General features: G+C 40.0%; 1 protein-coding gene across 2 annotated transcripts in view; it reads left to right on the top strand.

The window, feature by feature from the left end:
• NCAPD3 (non-SMC condensin II complex subunit D3) overlaps positions 1-19,213 on the top strand; it is a 68,773-nt gene that overhangs the window by 40,242 nt on the left and 9,318 nt on the right. The window contains exons 19-28 of one of the 2 annotated variants that reach the window (XM_032360485.1): positions 4-119; positions 3,637-3,744; positions 5,704-5,818; positions 5,912-6,019; positions 7,568-7,806; positions 8,732-8,811; positions 14,609-14,746; positions 15,058-15,191; positions 15,444-15,643; positions 17,882-17,992. In XM_032360485.1, the coding sequence (XP_032216376.1) occupies positions 4-119; positions 3,637-3,744; positions 5,704-5,818; positions 5,912-6,019; positions 7,568-7,806; positions 8,732-8,811; positions 14,609-14,746; positions 15,058-15,191; positions 15,444-15,643; positions 17,882-17,992 (1,349 nt within the window). The remainder of the gene's footprint in view (positions 1-3; positions 120-3,636; positions 3,745-5,703; positions 5,819-5,911; positions 6,020-7,567; positions 7,807-8,731; positions 8,812-14,608; positions 14,747-15,057; positions 15,192-15,443; positions 15,644-17,881; positions 17,993-19,213) is intronic. The other variant, XM_032360486.1, reaches the window with a different exon arrangement.

The raw sequence follows: 19,213 nt of genomic DNA, 5'->3' as shown, positions 1-19,213 counted from the left end.
TAGATGTGGTCAAGTGTAAGCTGAATGGATTCCAGTGGTCTCTAGAGTTGATCAGCTCAGCTGTTGATACTTTACAAAGACTCTGTAGAGCATCTGCAGAGACACCTATGGAAGAACAGGTAGGCTACAAACTCTTCCTGGATGTTTGTCATTTATTTGTACTTAGACATATTACTCTGTTTTGAAGTTTGAATTGTGTTCTCTTTGGAGAACCTACAGGAATGGGTAGTCTCCAGCAGCTGATACTACAAGGAAATTCTTTTTTTTATTTTTTATTTTTAATTTAAAAAAAAATTTTTTTTTTAAGATTTTATTTATTTGACAGAGAGAGATCACAAGTAGATGGAGAGGCAGCCAGAGAGAGAGAGAGAGAGAGATAGGGAAGCAGGCTCCCTGCTGAGCAGAGAGCCCGATGCGGGACCCGATCCCAGGACCCTGAGATCATGACCTGAGCCGAAGGCAGCGGCTTAACCCACTGAGTCACCCTGGCGCCCCTTTCTCTAATATTTGATTCAGTTTCTCTAGTAAGTTATCTGTTTTTGTCACAGAACTAGAAGAGAGGTTACTACCACCATGGTTGTAGCTTTGTCAAAACTATTTCCTTGGTAGTAGACAATGCACCCTGAGATTTTCCAGAATCTTGGGATATTTTAAATTCGTTTGATCTGGTGTGTCCCCTAAACATACATCTCTTTTCTCTGTAAATGAACATTCTATATTTTACTGAGAAAAACAAATTGCCCAAAGCTCAACAGCACTCTATATGACATGACAGCACTCTATATGTCAAATATACTCCTAGACAATGCTAATCATAATGAAAAATTTTAGGACTAAGGTTATTAATAATGATTCTAGAAGTGAAAATTTAATTTAAATAACTGCTGGAATATTTTTAAGTTTCCCAGAATAAAAATATTTTTGCTTCATTCAGCTACATTCCTATGCTTCCTTTTCTTATATAAGTTCCTTAAAGAAAGTCCTTCCTTGATAAGTTACATCTTCTATTTGTAGCAACAGATATAATAAGAAAGTATATTATAACTTTTTTTTCCTTAGGACTGAAAACAGGTTGAAATGTACTTAACTAAAAATGCCCTGTTCTTTCCATGTAAATAGTGTCTGGTGTTTTCCTGGAGTGTACCTTTTGGCTCATCTGGTGAAAGAGATACTTGCTTTGTTTGATTTTTCTAACTGTTTATCTCTTCATCCAAGAAAAACTTTTAAATGGGGAACATTACCTAAGTAGGGAGCATATCTGAATAGCAGAAAACAGGTCAAAACAAAACAAAAAGCTATTCATGAAGAAAGAGTGATGTAGGAAAAAGTGGGGGGAAATGTATATTTCTTAGATTATGAAACTGTGATGTCTTGATGGCATACCATTGATTAATGGCAGAGCCCTGCCTGGAACTAAGGCCTCTGGAACTTTTTTTTCACCAGCACTGGCTGGAGGAAGAGTGATCTATAATACTGGAGGCATTGGGGCCTTATGAAGCCACTGGCTGCTCACTAATGGCCCACAGTTGTTAGCACAGTAAGTTATATCATTATTAGAGTCTGTGAGGAAAACAGAGTTATTTTCACATTTAAAAACAGAACTAGAAGAGAGGTTACTACCACCATGGTTGTAGCTTTGTCAAAACTATTTCCTTGGTAGTAGACAGTGTACCCTGAGATTTTCCAGAATCTTGGGATATTTTAAATTCATTTGATCTGGTGTGTCCCCTAAACATACATCTCTTTTCTCTGTAAATGAACATTCTATATTTTACTGAGAAAAACAAATTGCCCAAAGCTCAACAGCACTCTATATGAAAAGACATAGGTCTTGGGGCATTGTTGCTATCTATAAGGTTGTTACCGGTTTATAGTGTTTTGTGGCTATCACTAGAAACAATCTGTGAGATTTTGGACTGTATTAATAGAAACAGTGTCTACAGTAAGAGGGGTGATTTTCCTCTTCTTTATATTGGTAAAATCTAAGTTGGGGTGTTCTAATTTAACTTCAGTGGCAACTCCTTAGAGAAATGTTGATAAAATTGAATATATCAGTGGGAAAGCAATTCGGTGAGGCAATTGCAAAGCACATTGTATAAGGAACAGCTGAGAGACCTGGGTGTTTAGCTGATGAAGAGAAGAATTATGTGGGATACACTGCCTACCCTAAGTTCAAATATATGAAGGACCTTAAAATGAAAAAAATTAGATTTATTTGGCATCACAGAGAACTGATTTGGACCAGTGAGTAGGAAATTGCAAGGAGACAAATAATTGGCCAACTAAAGATAAAACATACTGGGTCTGCCTAAAATGGAGGGACTTGCCTTAGAATACATCCTAAGTCATTGGATGTGTTCAGAGAGAAGCTAGACAACTTGACATGAGTCTCTCCCTATGTGGAGAGAATCCCAGGATTAGATGGGCATAACAGTTCTCTCGCAGATTCTGTGATTACAGAAGTTCTAGTCCAACTATCCAGCCCAGTTCTAGGCCTTGAGGTCTCACACAAGCTGACCTTTGTCTTCTTGCCAGGATAGAGCATACAGATTTCAAAAGTTCTCTTGGACAGCATTATAGCCCAAGCAGTGCAATCTATTAAAATAAGTACAGTAATTCCATAAAAAGTAATAAAGACCGTCATTTTGAAATGTTTTAGGCCATGTCAAACTAAAAAACATTTGGATCACAGTCATAGTGGCTACAGTATGGTAAACATTGAGCATTGTTTTGTGGTAGTGCTGCTGGGCCCTGGGGTGATGGTTAAAACAGAGTCCCTTCCTAAGGCACTCAAAACATAACAGGGAAAATGCACATGGAAACAGGTGATTTCAACATGTACTATAATCATTTCTGGGGCTGCTGGGTGGCTCAGTCAGTTGAGCATCCCAACTTTTGATTTCATTTCAGGTCACCATCTCAGGGCTGTGGAATCAAGCCCCAGCTTGGGCTCTGCACTCAGTGCAGGGTCTGCTCCTCCCTCTTCCTTTCCCTCTGTCCACTCCCAACCCCCAGTTGCTCTCTGTCAAATAAATAAACATGAAAATAACATGGAAATCTTGGAGTGGAGCCTCTTAGCTAAACTTAGGTGTTTTGGGACTGGCCTCCTAGAGAAAATGTAGTCAAAGAGCTACAGAATGTGACTGAGCTCTCTCAGCTGGCGTGGAAGTGTTGTATACTACCCACTGGGTGGTTGTATACCACTGGGTGGTTGTATACCACCCAGGTTTCCAGTGTTTTTCTCTATTAATGGAAGAGCACCGCTATTATAGATTTCTTATCAGGGCACTAGATCTTCCCAGAGAAAAAGAAAGGTGTGTGTGTATGTGTATTATATGTGTTTATACACACCTATGAGATAAATATATAGATGTCTATATATGTATCTATCTATATATATATATATATATAGTGTACATCTATCTATTTATCTATCTATATATACTATTCTTTGTGAATTCTGCTTAGTTCTTCTAGCCAGATTGCTAAAAAGAGCAAAGATTCGAAAGCATGATGGCTAGGACTTCTCATGGTTTATGCCTTTGAAGACCATAGAGTTTCTTCTGAGAAAATTGTTTCATGGATAGTCTTGTAGATATATGGAATCCTTCAGAGATTACCTTTGACTTGTCACAGGAACTACTGAAACAGGTGTGTGGGGATATCCTCTCCACCTGTGTGCGGTCACTCTCTGACATAGTTCTGAAGCAAAGTGGACCCGGGAATATGGATGAAGACCTATTTGTAAGTAATTACTTTTCTCAGACATTCCTTTCCTTTACATTGGGCGGGATTTTCTAAAAATGACTTTCTAATGTGCATTTCTAATCCTATTAGCAAGAAAAGGATTTTCCGAGCCTAGACCTTACTTACTTTTTTTTAGAAAAATTTTTGTGTTGGTGGCCTCTTCATTTTTCTCTCATGTATTTATTATCTGGGGAAAAACTGGTTGGGATATGCTTCATCCAGCTAGAGCCTGTGAGGTACCTGATCCAACAGGGAAAACACAGTATGCACTGAAATAATAAGGTAAGAAAGTAATAAAGGGAGTATGCTCTTTGTTCTTTTGGCTTATTTGTTTGGTGTGTATTTAAATTATAATGTGTCTGCTAAGCTGTTTGAGTATCAGACTGTAGAACTAGGGACTAGTGCTGAGCAGTTCTGAAGCCTTGTCTGTAATACAGTGGAGTGTTTAAAAATTGAAGATACAAGTAACCTTGGAGCAGCAAAACTGTATGACATGGCACGCTGCTTTAGAAATTGTGTTGGTGCAGTTAATTTCTGTGGGCCAGGATATGTGGAGCCAGTTTCCTGATTTGAGTGGCTGACCATCAACAAAACATGCTGTAGTAATTCTGACTGCCAACATCTGACACTTGGGAAAGAAAACTTTTTGATGCCCTTCATTAGAGGCCAGCATTTCACCAGAATTGGCCATTTTTCTCATCTATTTGAAAATTAGTAGAGCACCTCTCCTCTGAGCTCTCCTCTTTGCCACCTCACACTTGTACCTAGAAACTGAAGACCATGTTTAGATTTGTGAGAAGAGACCATTTGTGCCGAGGTATTAATATACAACTTTAGTAATAAAAATAATATCATTAGGAATCTAGACATTTCAGTTCAGAGGGCTTTGATTTGTAATATGGCCCTGTCCCAGGGTTTCTAGGGGGTCTCACGCCTCTAATTTGTCTGAGCAGTCACTGTCCAAACTAAGAAAAATGCTTATTATGACCAGTGAGTTTTTCCCTCTAAATTTTTTTCCAACTATTAAATATGTCATCAAAATCTTCCCTTCAGTCAAAATATATATGGAGATGTTTTGCCCTGTATCATATTGTTTACATCACTCTTCTTTAAATAGAATTGAAATATTCCTTTAATCACTAAGATGTTTATGTTCAGCATTTTTTAAAAACACATACTTTTGATTTTGGTTCAGATCGTGATCTCAGGGTCATGAGATGAAGCCCCACGTTGGGCTCTGCTCTGGGCAAAGTCTGCTTAACATTCTCTCTCTCCCTCTGTCCCTCGCCCTGCTTGCACACACACTTACTCTAAAATAAGTAAGTAAATCGTAAAAAAAAAAAGAAAAAAACCTTTTGCATTTTACTATTTAGCCTCACCCCTGCATTTTTAGGATGAAAAAAAAGCAGTGTTATTAATTATCAAGTGGAATGTCTTCATAAACACAGCAGCTGTGAGGAAGACAGAAGTTACAAGTTTTTGATAGAAGTCTTAATAGTAAACCAGTCAAGCAGACAGTTTGGAAATATGTTTTAAAATGTAAAACAGTTTTATGCCCTTTAACTCTGGATTACTTCTAAGGAAGTAAAACAGTGTTTAAAGGTACAAAGGTATTCTTCAGAAGGAAAGCAAATAATAGTAAAGGATTAGAAATAGTGTACATGTTTTCTAGTAGTGAAGTAAATTATGATGATATCAATAGTTCTTAACATACTTATATAGTCATTAAAAATTTATTATACATATATAATTATGTTATATATATATATATATACATATATATATATATATATGGTTGGGTGATTTTGCCTTTTAGTGACTGAATTTTTACAGTGGCTATATGTTTCTATGGAAAAAAAAATAGTTAATTTGGGGTATAAAAAAATTGACATGTCTTGAGCTACAGTTAATTTTTCTTTTGCCTTATTTTTACTGCAAAACCAATTCTTTTTGCAGGTGAAGTACATTTTTACCTTAGGAGATATAGCCCAGCTTTGTCCAGCCCAAGTGGAGAAGCGAGCATTCCTTCTGATTCAGTCCATTCTAGCTTCTTCTGTTGATACAGATCATCGTAAGGCACTTGAAATTATCTTCTGCATGGCTGTCTTAAGGCACGGTTAGCCTCTGAGATACTATAAGTAAGACCTCTTTTCCTTTCTTATAGCAACATCTTCTCAAGGTGGCAGTGAAGCCCCAGTCTTTCAGCCACTCTCCCCAGTCAGAAGCTGTGTCATGCCTTCCGTGATTAGAGCACATGCCATCATTACCTTGGGTAAGCAAGAATAACATGGGGAAAGTATTGCTGGTGCAGTCTAGTTCCATGAGTAGCTTTTTGTCCTAAATAAGGCAGCCTTAGTAATGTATTACATATGCTACACTTGTATTTACTCTAGCTCTTGTGAATTTGATAGGTGCTCCCACCACAGAGGCATACCAGAGAGCTGATAATGAGAGCCTTCGGTTGGCAGCCGCCCAAGACAGTCAGATTCAAGACACCCCCTATAGGGAGCTTTTGGTTTTTATGTTAATTTATTACAATTATACCTGTTCCTGTTTTTGTTTTTATTTTTTTTAATATTCATAATGTGACACCACGAAGTCTGTTCATCTGGAAATGTATGCTGGGTACTACACTGATTGCTGGGAATGAAAAAATTAATTTGCAGTTCAGTTCATGAAAGGAAATAGTTTATTTGATACCTACCAGGACTGGCAGATGAGCTAATTAATAAACATATTTCCCTATGGACTCAAATTGTTGTGAATCTCAAAAAGACTGACCTCTGTGCTGTGATTTTAATTTTGTTTTAGTATGCTTGTTTATCTTATGCTGGATAAGACTTATGAATGTTTTTTGTAATAATGGTTATTTTTCAGAAATGTAAAAATTGTGAATAAGAGCAAAACATTCTCTGGGCTGCAAAAAAAAATACAAACAGGGGCACCTGGGTGGTGCAGTCAGTTAAGCTGCTGAGTTTGGCCAGGTCATGATCTCAGGGTCCTGGGATTGAGCCCTCCCCATTCAGCAGGGAGTCTGCTTGCCCCTCTTTCCCTCTGCCTGCCTATGCTCTTTCTCTCAAAAAAAAAAAAAAAAAAAAAATCTTTAAAAAAATATACAAACAAAACTCATTTACAGCTTTCCTTCTCCTAACCGTGAACAAGAAATAAAATGAGGTGGTCATTCTTTCCTATTTACCTAATTCAGATTTCGAATTCATTATTAAACTTTTTGGCTTCAGTGGAATATGTGTATAATCAAAATAAAATGTATCATCTTTTAGATTTTATTGGTCATTTTCCAGATGAGTAGATAATTCTGAAATTCATATGTTGACTTTAAAAGGAGAATAGTTTGGGTGCCTGGGTGGCTCAGTGGGTTAAGCCTCTGCCTTCAGCTCAGGTCATGATCTCAGGGTCCTGGGATCGAGTCCCGCATTGGGCTCTCTGCTCAGTGGGGAGTCTACTTCCTTCTCTCTCTGCCTGCCTCTCTGCCTACTTGTGATCTCTCTCTCTCTGTGTGTGTCAAATAAATAAATAAAATCTTTAAAAAAAAAACCGGGAGAATAGTTTTACTCCAATGAAGGAACATCTCTTAGTCTATGTCTCATAAAACCCTGGAAGGGGTAGGGGAATATTATTTTTTTAGGTGTTTTGAACTTCCTTATATTTAGTAGTATGAGTTTGCCTGCCTTTGACCTTTTGTGATTGTTGGCATGATATTTTAACTTTGATCAAGTAAAATATATATTTTAGCAAGCTACATCTGGAGAAATTATAAGCATAGGATTAGAATTAAGAATCTTAATCTCTTCTGTGACAGGTAAGTTGTGCTTACAGCATGAGGATCTTGCAAAGAAGAGCATCCCAGCCCTTGTGCGAGAGCTGGAAGTGTGTGATGATGTGGCTGTTCGCAACAATGTCATCATCGTCATGTGTGATCTTTGTATCCGGTACACTGTCATGGTGGACAAGTACATTCCCAATATCTCCATGTGTCTAAAGGATTCAAATCCATTTATCCGAAAGCAAACACTCATCTTGCTTACTAATCTCTTGCAGGTATGTCTTAGAACAGGACCTATCATATTTTTCCTTCTACTATTTCTTCTGGTTTCAGGGAATATTTGAGTAAATAGGAAATGTGCTGCTCTGTAGTAGAATCCAAAAATAATCAGCCTTGGCTCTAGTTTAAAATATCACTCTTCTGATGTTCTGTACAGGCTTTTAAACAGATCATTACTTCCTAATGTTTATTTTGGGTGTTTGTTCAGATATCCTGTCAACCAGTGTGAGGTTTCATTTTTGTGAATAAATTCCATATAGAGAAGAACACACTCAGTGGATGAGTACTTCTAGTTCCTATTCTGTCATTCTCCTTGACTTTGAACAAGTCAGTGTTTCTCGACATAACTTCTTTTGTGAAATGAGGATCATGTTTGCCTTGGCTAGCTCAGAGTTGCTCTGAGAGTCTAATGAGAAATTTTAATATGCGAAAGAACTTGGTGAACTCTAAACTTAGTGAACAGAGCACTCAATATTTTTCTTGCTATCAAGAACATATGTTTAGCCTAAAGTGAAGGAGAAATAATAATTGATCTTTAAAAAGAAGGCATTTAACTAAGATGTATGTCTATTCTTGTATGTTCTATATACTTACTTTTTCATATGGTTAGATGCCTGACGAAGGCACCATTGGCACTCTCCCTTTAAAAGCTATGTGCTTTGAGTCATTTTCCTAATAGAGTAGATATGATGCTGTTCTACCCAAATATCCCTCCACTTCTCTTTGTGATTAACAAATACACATGCTTTCAAGATGGTCGGGAAGTGAGTGCTAACAGACTATGCTAATGTGCCACAGACAGACTAAGTAGCTGACAGGTGTGATGTTAAACAAAAGAAAGTTAACAGTTGGTTTTATGACTGATTTTAGGATTTGTATATTAAAATTCATCCTTAAATAAGCCTGTTTCTCTTTATACAGGAAGAATTTGTGAAATGGAAGGGCTCTCTGTTCTTCAGATTTGTCAGCACTCTGATAGATTCACACCCGGACATTGCCAGGTAACTCTTCCCTCACATGTCAGAAAACTGAATGATTTACCTAATTTCTGGTGTATTTTAGCTCTTTTCTTTAAAACTGGTTTAGAGCTGAGTTATTTAGAATTTAGTGAGCTTTTGGCAGTTGCCAGAGAATTAGCAGATTTGTAAGCTATATAACAAAGCTTTATTTTACATATGTTTAAAAGAAAAATGCCTCATCCAATTTGACCGTTAAATAATCTCAGCACTGACTACAGTTGCTAACATTGTTGACTCTCCCTAAAGGAGTAATGAAGAGCAGCATATGAGTTTGTCATAGTAAATTATACGGAATTGTAGCCATTAATTGTTGACTTAACTATGTTGATTTCTAGGTCAATAAAATGCCAATTTTGATAGAGTTCATGCTTTTTAAAAGTACAGAACTTGTAAGGAAGATATTCTAGGAATTTTAAGGTAATTGCACATGTGAAATGAGTATACAAATTACAAGGCTTCTTGGAAATGGGTGTTTCTTGAGAATTGTTAATTCCTGTCATTCTGTGTTTTTGAGGATTGTTTTCAGGAGGTTGAGGAATGATCTTAATAGAATTTGTTTACCTTGATTATGTTGCATGAATAATTCTTTTTGGAGCAGTTCTACAACTGGAAAATAGAATGTTGAATGCCATGGCAAAAGCTACCACAGTTGGGAAAAGGTCTTTATAGAGTTCATTAGCTATAAATAGCTTATAATAGTGGTTTTAAATATGATCACCTGTGATTTACTCTGACTTCCATGGAAGAATTTCTGTTTGGTTTTCTTTGGGTATAATTTTCCAAGGAGGAATATTTCACATAGTAAACTAGTAGAAGGTTAACATTCTAATTAATGCTATCTAGAGTCAGAAAAAAAAAAAAGCTGAGACTATTACTTTTTTTTTGTTTATATAACTGAGAAAGGACCAAAATAACAGTGTAATGCCCTCTTACCTTTACTGTGCTACCATAAGACTGGCTGTCCTGGCTTTCTCCTCTCTACAATGTATAGCCCAGCAGCAACTATAATTAGAAGTGTTGAGAGGCTTTCATGTGATGAGCCAGGGAGGTGAGACCTACCCTTCTAGGTTTACTCCCTTTTCTCAGCCTTGTTACATGTATGTGAACAAGATCATTGGTCAGTGTGTAACATACACAGAACCCATTATAGAGGTGATCAGAGGGTACTTGAGTGGCTCAGTTGGTTAAACAGCTACCTTGGCTCAGGTCATGATCTCAGGGTCCTGGACTTGAGCCCCACATTGGGCTCCCTGCTTAGTGGAGAGCCTGCTTCTCCCTCTGCCTGCTGCTCCCCCTGCTTGTGCTCTCTCTTTGTCTCGGTCAAATGAGTAAATGAAATCTTAAAAAAAAAAAAAGTGATCAGAGCATGAATCAGAAAGAAATTAGAAGGATAGATAGGGGGGCACTTGGGTGGCTCAGTGGGTTAAAGCCTCTGCCTTCGGCTCAGGTCATGATCCCAGGGTCCTGGATTGAGCCCATCAGGCTCTCTGCTCAACAGGGAGCCTGCTTCCCCCCACCCTCTCTCTCTGCCTGCCTCTCTGCCTACTTGTGATCTCTGTCAAGTAAATAAATAAAATCTTAAATAAAAAAAGGATAGATAGGTATTTATAGTAGATTATCAATGCAGTATTCTGATACTTTCCTTTTAAATCTTTCCATTGTATCTCCATATTCTGTGTTTGTTTAAACCACGTGGCTTAAATGTGGGCCCTGATTTTCAGCTTTGATAAGCTGATGATTACCTTTATTAACTGTAATTTAAATTAGTCTGTTCCCTTATTTTTAGGTCAGGCCTATCTGCTTGCATGAAACAGATTAATTTTTCCATACATGTGTGCTAATACAGTCTTCTAAAAACTATAGTGGCACAGCCTGATGCGTTTATTTCTGGCCTAGGTGGATTTCCTGAAGATTCTTGCATGAGCAAATTTGAGTGACATTTTTAATTGGTCATATACACCCACTAAAGTTTAGGGTCTGCAAAATTGTATGATGTATGATGTATCCAGCTTTCCACACAGATGTTGCTGCCTATTGTGTTGCTTTCTCTCAGGTTAGGAGCTCTCAACTGTGCCTAACCTCTCCCTTGCTCTCTTTGAATTACTCCTCCCTCAAGATGCTCTCCCCCTTCCCCAAAGAAGGAGCCACAGAATCCTGAGAAGATGAATGTGTCCTAACCTCCCACATATGTGCCCTGGCCTTGTGCATCCGCTGACTGACTCAGCAGGGAACCCCTGTTGAGGAACCTGGGGAAGGGGTTCCCCAGGTTCCTTGGGAGCCTTTCCTATGACCATTAACCTCAATAAAACCTGTCTGCAGTAGAAAGAAAAAAAAATTCCCTCTGCCCACTAGGTGGTGTCCTTGTAGTATAGCAATCAAGAGGTGATAGGTAAAAAGTGGGTTGTTTGGGCTTAACTGGGGAAATGCCACGGAAGTGTCACAAGGCAGGGCCAGAGAGGTTCAAGGCAAGAGAGTGACTAAGATAGTAGTCATTGAGTCAGTAAAGAAAGTGAAGACGGACTGGTTGGAAGAAGAGGAAGTAATTGAGCATGTCAAGGGGTTAGTGAAGTTGTAGAACAAAAGGGATGGGAAGAGGGGGTGTCAGAAAGCTGGAAGGTTAGGTGTGTGTGGTCATGACGTAGATTATCTTACATCAGAAGCGGGTGTTCTGGATGTAGTGACATGGTTCAGGATGGGTCTGCAGAGTAGCTACATAGAACATGCATGGGAGGGTCACTAGAGTTGATGAGATCAGAAAAATAGAAAGTTAGGGGTTAATTGAGGTTATCTGTATGGACATTGAAGAATCTCTGAGAAATTGTCTAAGTCCATTCAGGCAGCTATAGCAAAATACTGGGGGTACCTAGGTGGCTCAGTCTGTTAGGCATCTGCCTTCAGCTTGGTTGTGATCCCAGGGTCCTGGGATCAAGCCCCACATCGGGCTCCCTGCTCACCAGGAAGCCTGCTTCTTTCTCTCCCTCTGCTTGCTGCTCCCTTTGCTGTGGTCTCTCTTTTTCTGTCGAATAAATAAATAAAAATATATTTTTTAAAAATACTACAGACTGAGTAGCTTATAAACAACAGAAATTTCTTTCTTACAGTTTAGAAGTTAGAAGTCTGAAACCAGGTTGCCAGCATGATTGGGTTCTGGTGAATGGAGGTCGTCTTCCAGATAGCAGGCTTCTCATTGTGTCTTCACATGGCAGAAGGGACAAGGGATCTTTCCAGGGCATCTTTTATAAGGACACTAATCTCATTCAGTAATCCCAAAGGCCCAGTCTTCTAATACTGTTTCCTAGGGGCTAGGTTCTCAACATAGGAATGGGGTTTGTGGGGACACAAACATTCAGACCACAGAAGCGTTGTTGGGAGAAAACTAGGAAGCAGTTACCAAGCAGTGAGGGACAAAAGATAGCCAGATCCTCAGTAGAGGAGGCTACGTACTATTATGTGGGCCAGGTGGAGGAATCTAGCCCTACTTTCCTCCCAGGCTATTTGAAACCTGGATTTGGATTCTTAGTAAGAGAGTAACAACTGTTTTTTAAACGATTGTTATGACTCAGATTTAGCTGGTCGTCTCTTTGTTTTCTGTGTAATGTAATTAATGCGGTGTAAAATGTCTAGACAATATCCCTGAATTGGTGGTGTGATTATGTACTGTTCCTTTTAATTGTCCAGTTCCTTTCAGTTGTCCTGAGGGATGAGAAGAGGTGGGAAAGGAAGTTGAGTTCTTAGGAAGGTGTCTTTGGAAGTGTTAAAGTTTCCTGTTTTATGTATCTGGAAAGTGTTGTCCTCTGCCACTCTAAAAGGAATGCTCCAGGAAACATTCCTTAGACTACTGTTCATTTATTTTAACTTTTAAGCTGACAAAAAAAAATCCCCAATTCTCTGTCTTCCCAGTTTATCAAGCTAGAAAGATTGGTAAGTGTAATGCTGAAATGTGTCCTTTTAGTCCCAGTAAATGTAATAGCAAGACGAGTGCTGAATGTTACCCATTGACTGTGGTTTCTGGCTTCTCATGATGCAAAGCCCTTTAACTCTGCTTCCAGCCCTGAGCATGTAAATCCTTTGCATAATTTGTGTTACTCTTGGACTTATCTGTATACTTGGTTAAGCCAGTTACTCACTAGGGAGTAGATTGCAGTATCTTGCCTGTCAGTTACCTTTACTGGTATGTATTCTTGACCTAAATTCTGAGCAGATGAACACTGAAGATCAAGTCCAAGCTCAAAAATTGAAGCTCACAGTAGCCCCTCTTCTTGTAGAAGGGTTGTATTCTGTCTAATCTTATTTTGACATGAATGATTTCAGATACGAGGAGAAAATGCAGATAGTTGTAAGAACTGCTATGCTATTGTAGGTTAACTGTAATAAAGGGAGGTAAAGCCTTGTTTCTAGGGAAATGGTTTTGTTTACTTAATGATTTTCTCCACTCTTGGTCACAGATAGCTTACCAGAGTAACCCTTATTTAGAAAGAACTTCACCTGATGCTGTGACCTTGCTTGTTCTTCAGCCAGGTCTACAAAACAGCAGTTTGTGTAGAACATACCGATTGCTCCTAGATCAGCAGGGGCATCTAGCTGGCCTTATAGGAACTTCGCCTAAGGGAGTTAGAGTTTTGCTGGTTTTGTGTTAGGCTGCTCCCTTATCTCCTAGATAAGTGGTCAGAGTGCCGCTTTTTGCAGTGGAGCTTTTTCCTAGGTTTACTTCAGTCAAGTTTCCAGAACTACCTACTCTGAGTCATAATCAATGTGTATTCTTTGAATACAAAGTGATTTTAATATTAGCCTCAGGAGGACCGTTAGGAGAAGGTGACTCTCCCGCAAGTCCTGTGCTTCCCAAAGCCAAGAATCGCTTTGGGTTATCCTCGTCATTGCTCCTCCCTCCTTGGGAGCTAACTGGTGCCCCTGTGTAGGTGGAAATTGGATTTAACTCTGAAATGAAATTAAAACATTGGTCTAGACAGTCTAAATGAATCAGAGCCAGCCCTGTACCACCCCGTGCTGACCTCTGAGCAAATGCTCGTGCCTTGGCCTTCTCTCCCTTACTAGATAAACTGTCTAGGGCCTGCAGTTGGCTTTTGTCCATATACATTTGGCTTTGGAAACCACTAGTGTTTTGCCATTCAGATCGGCACAGTGTTGGTGACATCTGTGTCTTACTGGGTGGCCTGGTATGTGCATGTCAGACGCCTCTTCTGACATGGGGCCATGGGAGAAAGGAGAGTGCCTGGGGCTTGCTGATGGGTCCAAGGCTCAGTGAGAGTGCTTCACTGTCTGTGCTGAACCAAACTTTGAGGCTCTTATAACTAATCCCAGTTCTTAAAGAAGTCCCAATTACGAAAGTTGGTTTTTTTTCATTATTTTGGACAACACACCTCAAGTTGAAGTGGGGGAAGGAAACCAAGTGTTCATTTTCAGGTGGTGGTCTGTTGTTGCATCAGCTGTAAGGACCACAGAATTCTACTTGAAGAGCAGTTTGGGGTCGGTTGGTTGTTTTCCTGCATTTGAAATATAGCTGAATAATAACACCTTGTTAGAATTTTGAAAGGAATCTAGGTAGAAAAAGCCTTTATGCACTTGAGCAAGGACAGACAAAAGAAGCTAAATTTGTATCTTGCTTTTGGTCTGAATGAAGTTGTGTATTGGGATAGATTTCGTATCCCTTTCCCTTATTCATAGCTTCCCCTGGCCCCTGTGTTTTTGGTGTAATTTTAGAGGCTGTCTGCAAACAGGAATTGGGTCTCTTTCTTTCTCTTTTCTCTCCTCTTTTCTATAGTTTTGGGGAGTTTTGCCTGGCTCATCTGTTACTGAAGAGGAACCCTGTCATGTTCTTCCAGCACTTCATTGAATGTATCTTCCACTTCAATAACTACGAGAAGCATGAGAAGTATAACAAGTTTCCCCAGTCAGAGAGGTCAGTGGAGCTCTCTGGAAGGGCTAGGCAAAACAGTGGGAGGTGGGCATCTGCTTTGTACAGGTGATGAGGCACAGACCCCGGCCCTAGCACTCTGTGTGGTGGGCCTGCCCTCTCTGGGCAAAGTGACCCGAGACATTTTGCCCTGTGATAGTGTCCTGAGGGAAGTGCCTCCAGGAAGCACAGTCCTCTGATCTGTGCACTTACACCTTGGGTAGACAATTTTTTTAGGATGCTGCAAACTGCTGTTGAAATTGTACCCTTGTATCCTTGTCCATGTGATGTGGTAAAATTGTCCTGTTTCACCATAGAGAGAAGCGGCTGTTTTCACTGAAGGGAAAGACAAATAAGCAGAAACGAATGAAAATCTACAAATTTCTTCTGGAACACTTCACAGATGAACAGCGATTCAATATCACTTCTAAAATCTGTCTTAGTATTTTGGGTAGGCCTGATGTGTTTGGGATAAAATGTATATTTAAAAATGAAATGCCTTGTGGCTAATGGCTCAGCAGATCTGTAGCAAATGAGACCCTGATATTATGGGAAGACCCCGTTTTTTTCCTTCTTTGACATCAGCTGTGCCCATGCAGACCCCCACTCGAAGCCAAGATGGGCCCTCCTAGCTCTGTGGGATACCCTTGCCCCTGGAGCTGGACTGTTTCTCAGAAGCTGATCTTCTGTGCTCTTTTCTCAGCATCCTTTGCTGACGGCATCCTGCCCCTAGACATGGAAGCCAGTGAATTGCTCTCAGATACATTTGAGGTCCTCAGCTCAAAGGAGATCAAGCTTTTGGCCATGAGATCTAAAGCAGATAAGGACCTTCTTTTAGAAGAAGATGACACAGCCTTGGCCAGTGCAGTCATGCAGGAAGCTCAAAAGAGGCTCATCTCGCAAGTGAGTTGTCATTCCGTAAATGGGCCTGGTTATACTCCTGTGTTCCTCCGTCCACCCCTTGAGTCCTGGTGGTCTACCTCACTTTTATTCTCACCCATGGCCTTAACACTTATCCTAGTGATGATGATTCTGCCTCTGTTTCTAGCTCCACCTTCTCTCATGGCCTGAGCCCATCCCATTTGTCTGCTTGGATGTGCCACAGGCATCTCAGACTTCCTCTGTCAAAACTGAGTTACTCCTCTTTTCTTCTCCTCTTTGTCTCTTCTCTCACTGTCTTTATTGTGGGGAAACAAACCATTATCTACCAAGTTGTAACCCAGTACCACCTCCGTCTGGAGTCTGGCATGCCAAGTGCATGCTTCCTTTGACCAGAGTATCCAAATTGGGATCTGGCTAATTTAGAATGGCACTTAATTGCCATAGTCCTCACCAGGGTCCAGTTCTTAAACTAGCCTCGATCACTAGGTTGTATTTCCCACTTGAGTCCTGAGAGCTTTGGACCCTAAAAAAATAGACCTTGATGCCATCCAGTGTGTCCCTAGTTGCTGTCCATTTTATCTCACAAACCCATCTCTCTCACCCATTCTTCACTTATTTAAACTGGTGCTGTTCCCAGTGGTTTCCTCACTCAACACCCTTTGTGTCGCTAGTTTCTTCCTGGTTCAGGCTGTGTACCACCTTGCTGCCCCAGCAGTTTTTCTTAAGGACAAATTTGATCATTTTATTCTTCTGCTTAAAAGAGACTAGAGGAAGATTGGCTGCAGAGGGCAGCAGGGAACTTTCAGAGTGATGGATTACGGGTGATTAAGCAGATTGTGGTATTGGTTACTCACTCTATACTGTTGTCAGATGCGTCAAACTGTTCACTTAACATGGGTAAATTTTATTGCATATAATTTATACCTCACCACTGCTACCTTTAGTCTGTAGTTTGGTGGCTTCCTATCACCTTCTGAATAAAATCCTTATTATTCTCCCAGGCACATGGAACTCTTGAGTGTCCATACTGCCCCTGCGCCTCCCGTCTCCATGCTCCCCTCCCTGACCCCTCCATTCCAGGTCCCTGTTGGTTCCTCAAGTGGGAGGTGTGTGCTCCTGCTGTTTGCCTTTGCACACTGTCTGCCCCCCCCCCCCGCAGGACCTCTCCCACGCTGTCCTCATTTCCTGCTGCCAAATTCCTACATCTTTTCAAAAGGTTCACCTGCCTGCGTAGGCATCCCTCTTGTGTAAGTTGCTCACCATCCTGCCACTTGTCACACCATGTCATACATCATAGCACACAGCCTGATCTAGAAGTAGCTTGAAGGCAAGAATTCTTGGCTTCATGTTTACATCCCCAGAGGTTAACTTTGTGTCTGGTACAAAGAAGGCATTTGATAATATTTATTGAGTTGAATGCATTTAAACCACATTTTAAGGCTATCCCTATACTTACGATCTGCTCAGACTCATATTTATTAAAGTGCTTATTTCTCTACCGATTGAACTTCTATTTCAGGAACTGATAAGCCTTTTTAGAAATGGTGATTTACAAGCAAGGAACATATACTAGTGACTTTAAATAAGAAGAAAAAGAATACTTTCCAAATCCAGAGGAGAAATCTTTCTACATATGTTGGCTACTATAATGATTATTTTTAATTCTAAGAGATTTATTAGAAAATATCTATGGTTAGTGATGATTCATGGTAAGAATATGAAGGCATGGTCAAATCAGGTACTGTATAAATACATAAACCTTTTCTAAATGTATGCGAAGTTATACACACAAAAAGAGAGAAATACAACGCTGACTCTTTCATGCTTAGACATTCTCAACCATTTGTCATTTCACAGCAGGAATATAAAATGTCTTTTTTGAGTAGCCAGAAGTGAACTCATTTTTATTCCAAAGGGGGGATGCTGAGTAGAAGAATTGACTGGATCCGAGATGGGTTTGTGTAGAGGTTGAGAGCTTATTATCAATTTATTCATCCTATTTTTAATTCCTGTTTCTTGTTTAGAAAATATGAATAGCATTTGCCCCCATCCTACTTCACAAAGCCTTCTGAGTATTTTGAGGTAATGCTTATAAAGTCTCCAGGACAAAGGTGCCAGAGTTCCCAGCATCATGATAAAAGATAAACAAGAAGCCTTTGTAGTACTATATAGCTCGGCCATGCAGAAGGAGCTAGGTGGAGAAGTCTTTGTCTCCGAACTTTATCCATCTAAAACATGCCTTTGTTTGTGTTACTACAGGTTCAGAAGAAGAATTTTATAGAAAATATTATTCCAATAATCATCTCCCTGAAGACCGTACTAGAGAAAAATAAGATCCCAGCTTTGCGGGAACTCATGACCTATCTCAGGGTAAAAGAGGACTTTAAAAGAGGACTTTGTGCTTTGTGGACTCTGTCTCCTGCCTCTAGCTCATTATTCAGGATCTGTCACAGTTATGATGGTGTAGTTGGTCAGTGAACACAGGAACTCAGAATACTACAAAACCAGCTTTATATTTTTTTAGAATTAGACCAGCCAAATAGGCCTTTGACTGTTGGGAGAACAGAGAGAGTGTTTGACCATAGGTTCCACAGAAGCTGGTCCTTGCCTTTTTCATGCTGTTGAGTTTATGAAGGGCTGACTCACTGTGCTGAGCCTGTGTGTCCTTGATGCCAGTTTGGAGATTCAGTTTTGAAGGCTTTCTCAACTGGGGTCAAGTACAAAGACTTCATCTTAGTCATTCTGGGGAGAGATAAAGTGAAATTGGGCATCATGTTCAGTTTGGGGATGTTTGCCTTTAACACTGCCTCCACATCAGGAAATAACAGTGGGTTTGGGGGCACACTGATGGGGGCTGGGCCACCATCACTGGTGGCATCCGAGGCCATGAAAAATGGTCTAAGCCCTCAGAATATGTAGAACTGCTGTGTAGACATAAATGAGGCCCCTGACCTTTCTGGTAAAATTTTTCTATCAGAAATAAATGGAACTTTTTTTTTCCTTTCTCTGTTTACATGATGCTATTTTCTTCCTCAAGAAATGCTAAAAAAAATATTTTCCATAAGGGCTACAACCAAATTACGTTTAATGTAAATTCTTCAAATAGCTCTTTAAACTAAAGAGTTAAGGTAGGAAAGTTAAGTTAAGGTAGAAAAGATAGGCTCATTGTGTGGACCAAATGAGAACTTCCAGTCATTCTTATGCTTTTACTGCCCTGACTGTTTTAAAGCTCTAAGAGGAAAAAAAGAGTTTAGATCTTCAATAAACTACTTAAAGGCTTATGAACAATAAGTTTCCCCTATTTCTGAGCACACGCCCAGAGGATGGCCACACAGTTGCCTTATTTGAGCAGCACAGTGCTCGTGCATCGGCAGCCTTCTGTGAAAGCAGTTCCAGCCGCCCTCTCCCCCAGCCTGTGCAGCCCCCTCTTCATGGTACCTGGAAGCGTTCATAGAGTTCCTACCTTTTGTTAGGACTTCCCTCGCAGGTAGGGCTGCGATAAATCTTCTCCTTCTGATACTGTTAGATGAAATGGTTTCTTCCTCTTAGCAAAGAGGCCTGGTCCCTGGCATCTCCCCGTAAGGCCTGAGA

This window comes from Mustela erminea, chromosome 9, assembly GCF_009829155.1.
Source record: "Mustela erminea isolate mMusErm1 chromosome 9, mMusErm1.Pri, whole genome shotgun sequence".
In the NCBI taxonomy this organism is placed as follows: Eukaryota; Metazoa; Chordata; class Mammalia; order Carnivora; family Mustelidae; genus Mustela; species Mustela erminea.
Note: the sequence above shows the minus strand (reverse complement) of the source record. Positions and strands in the feature narration are given on the sequence as shown.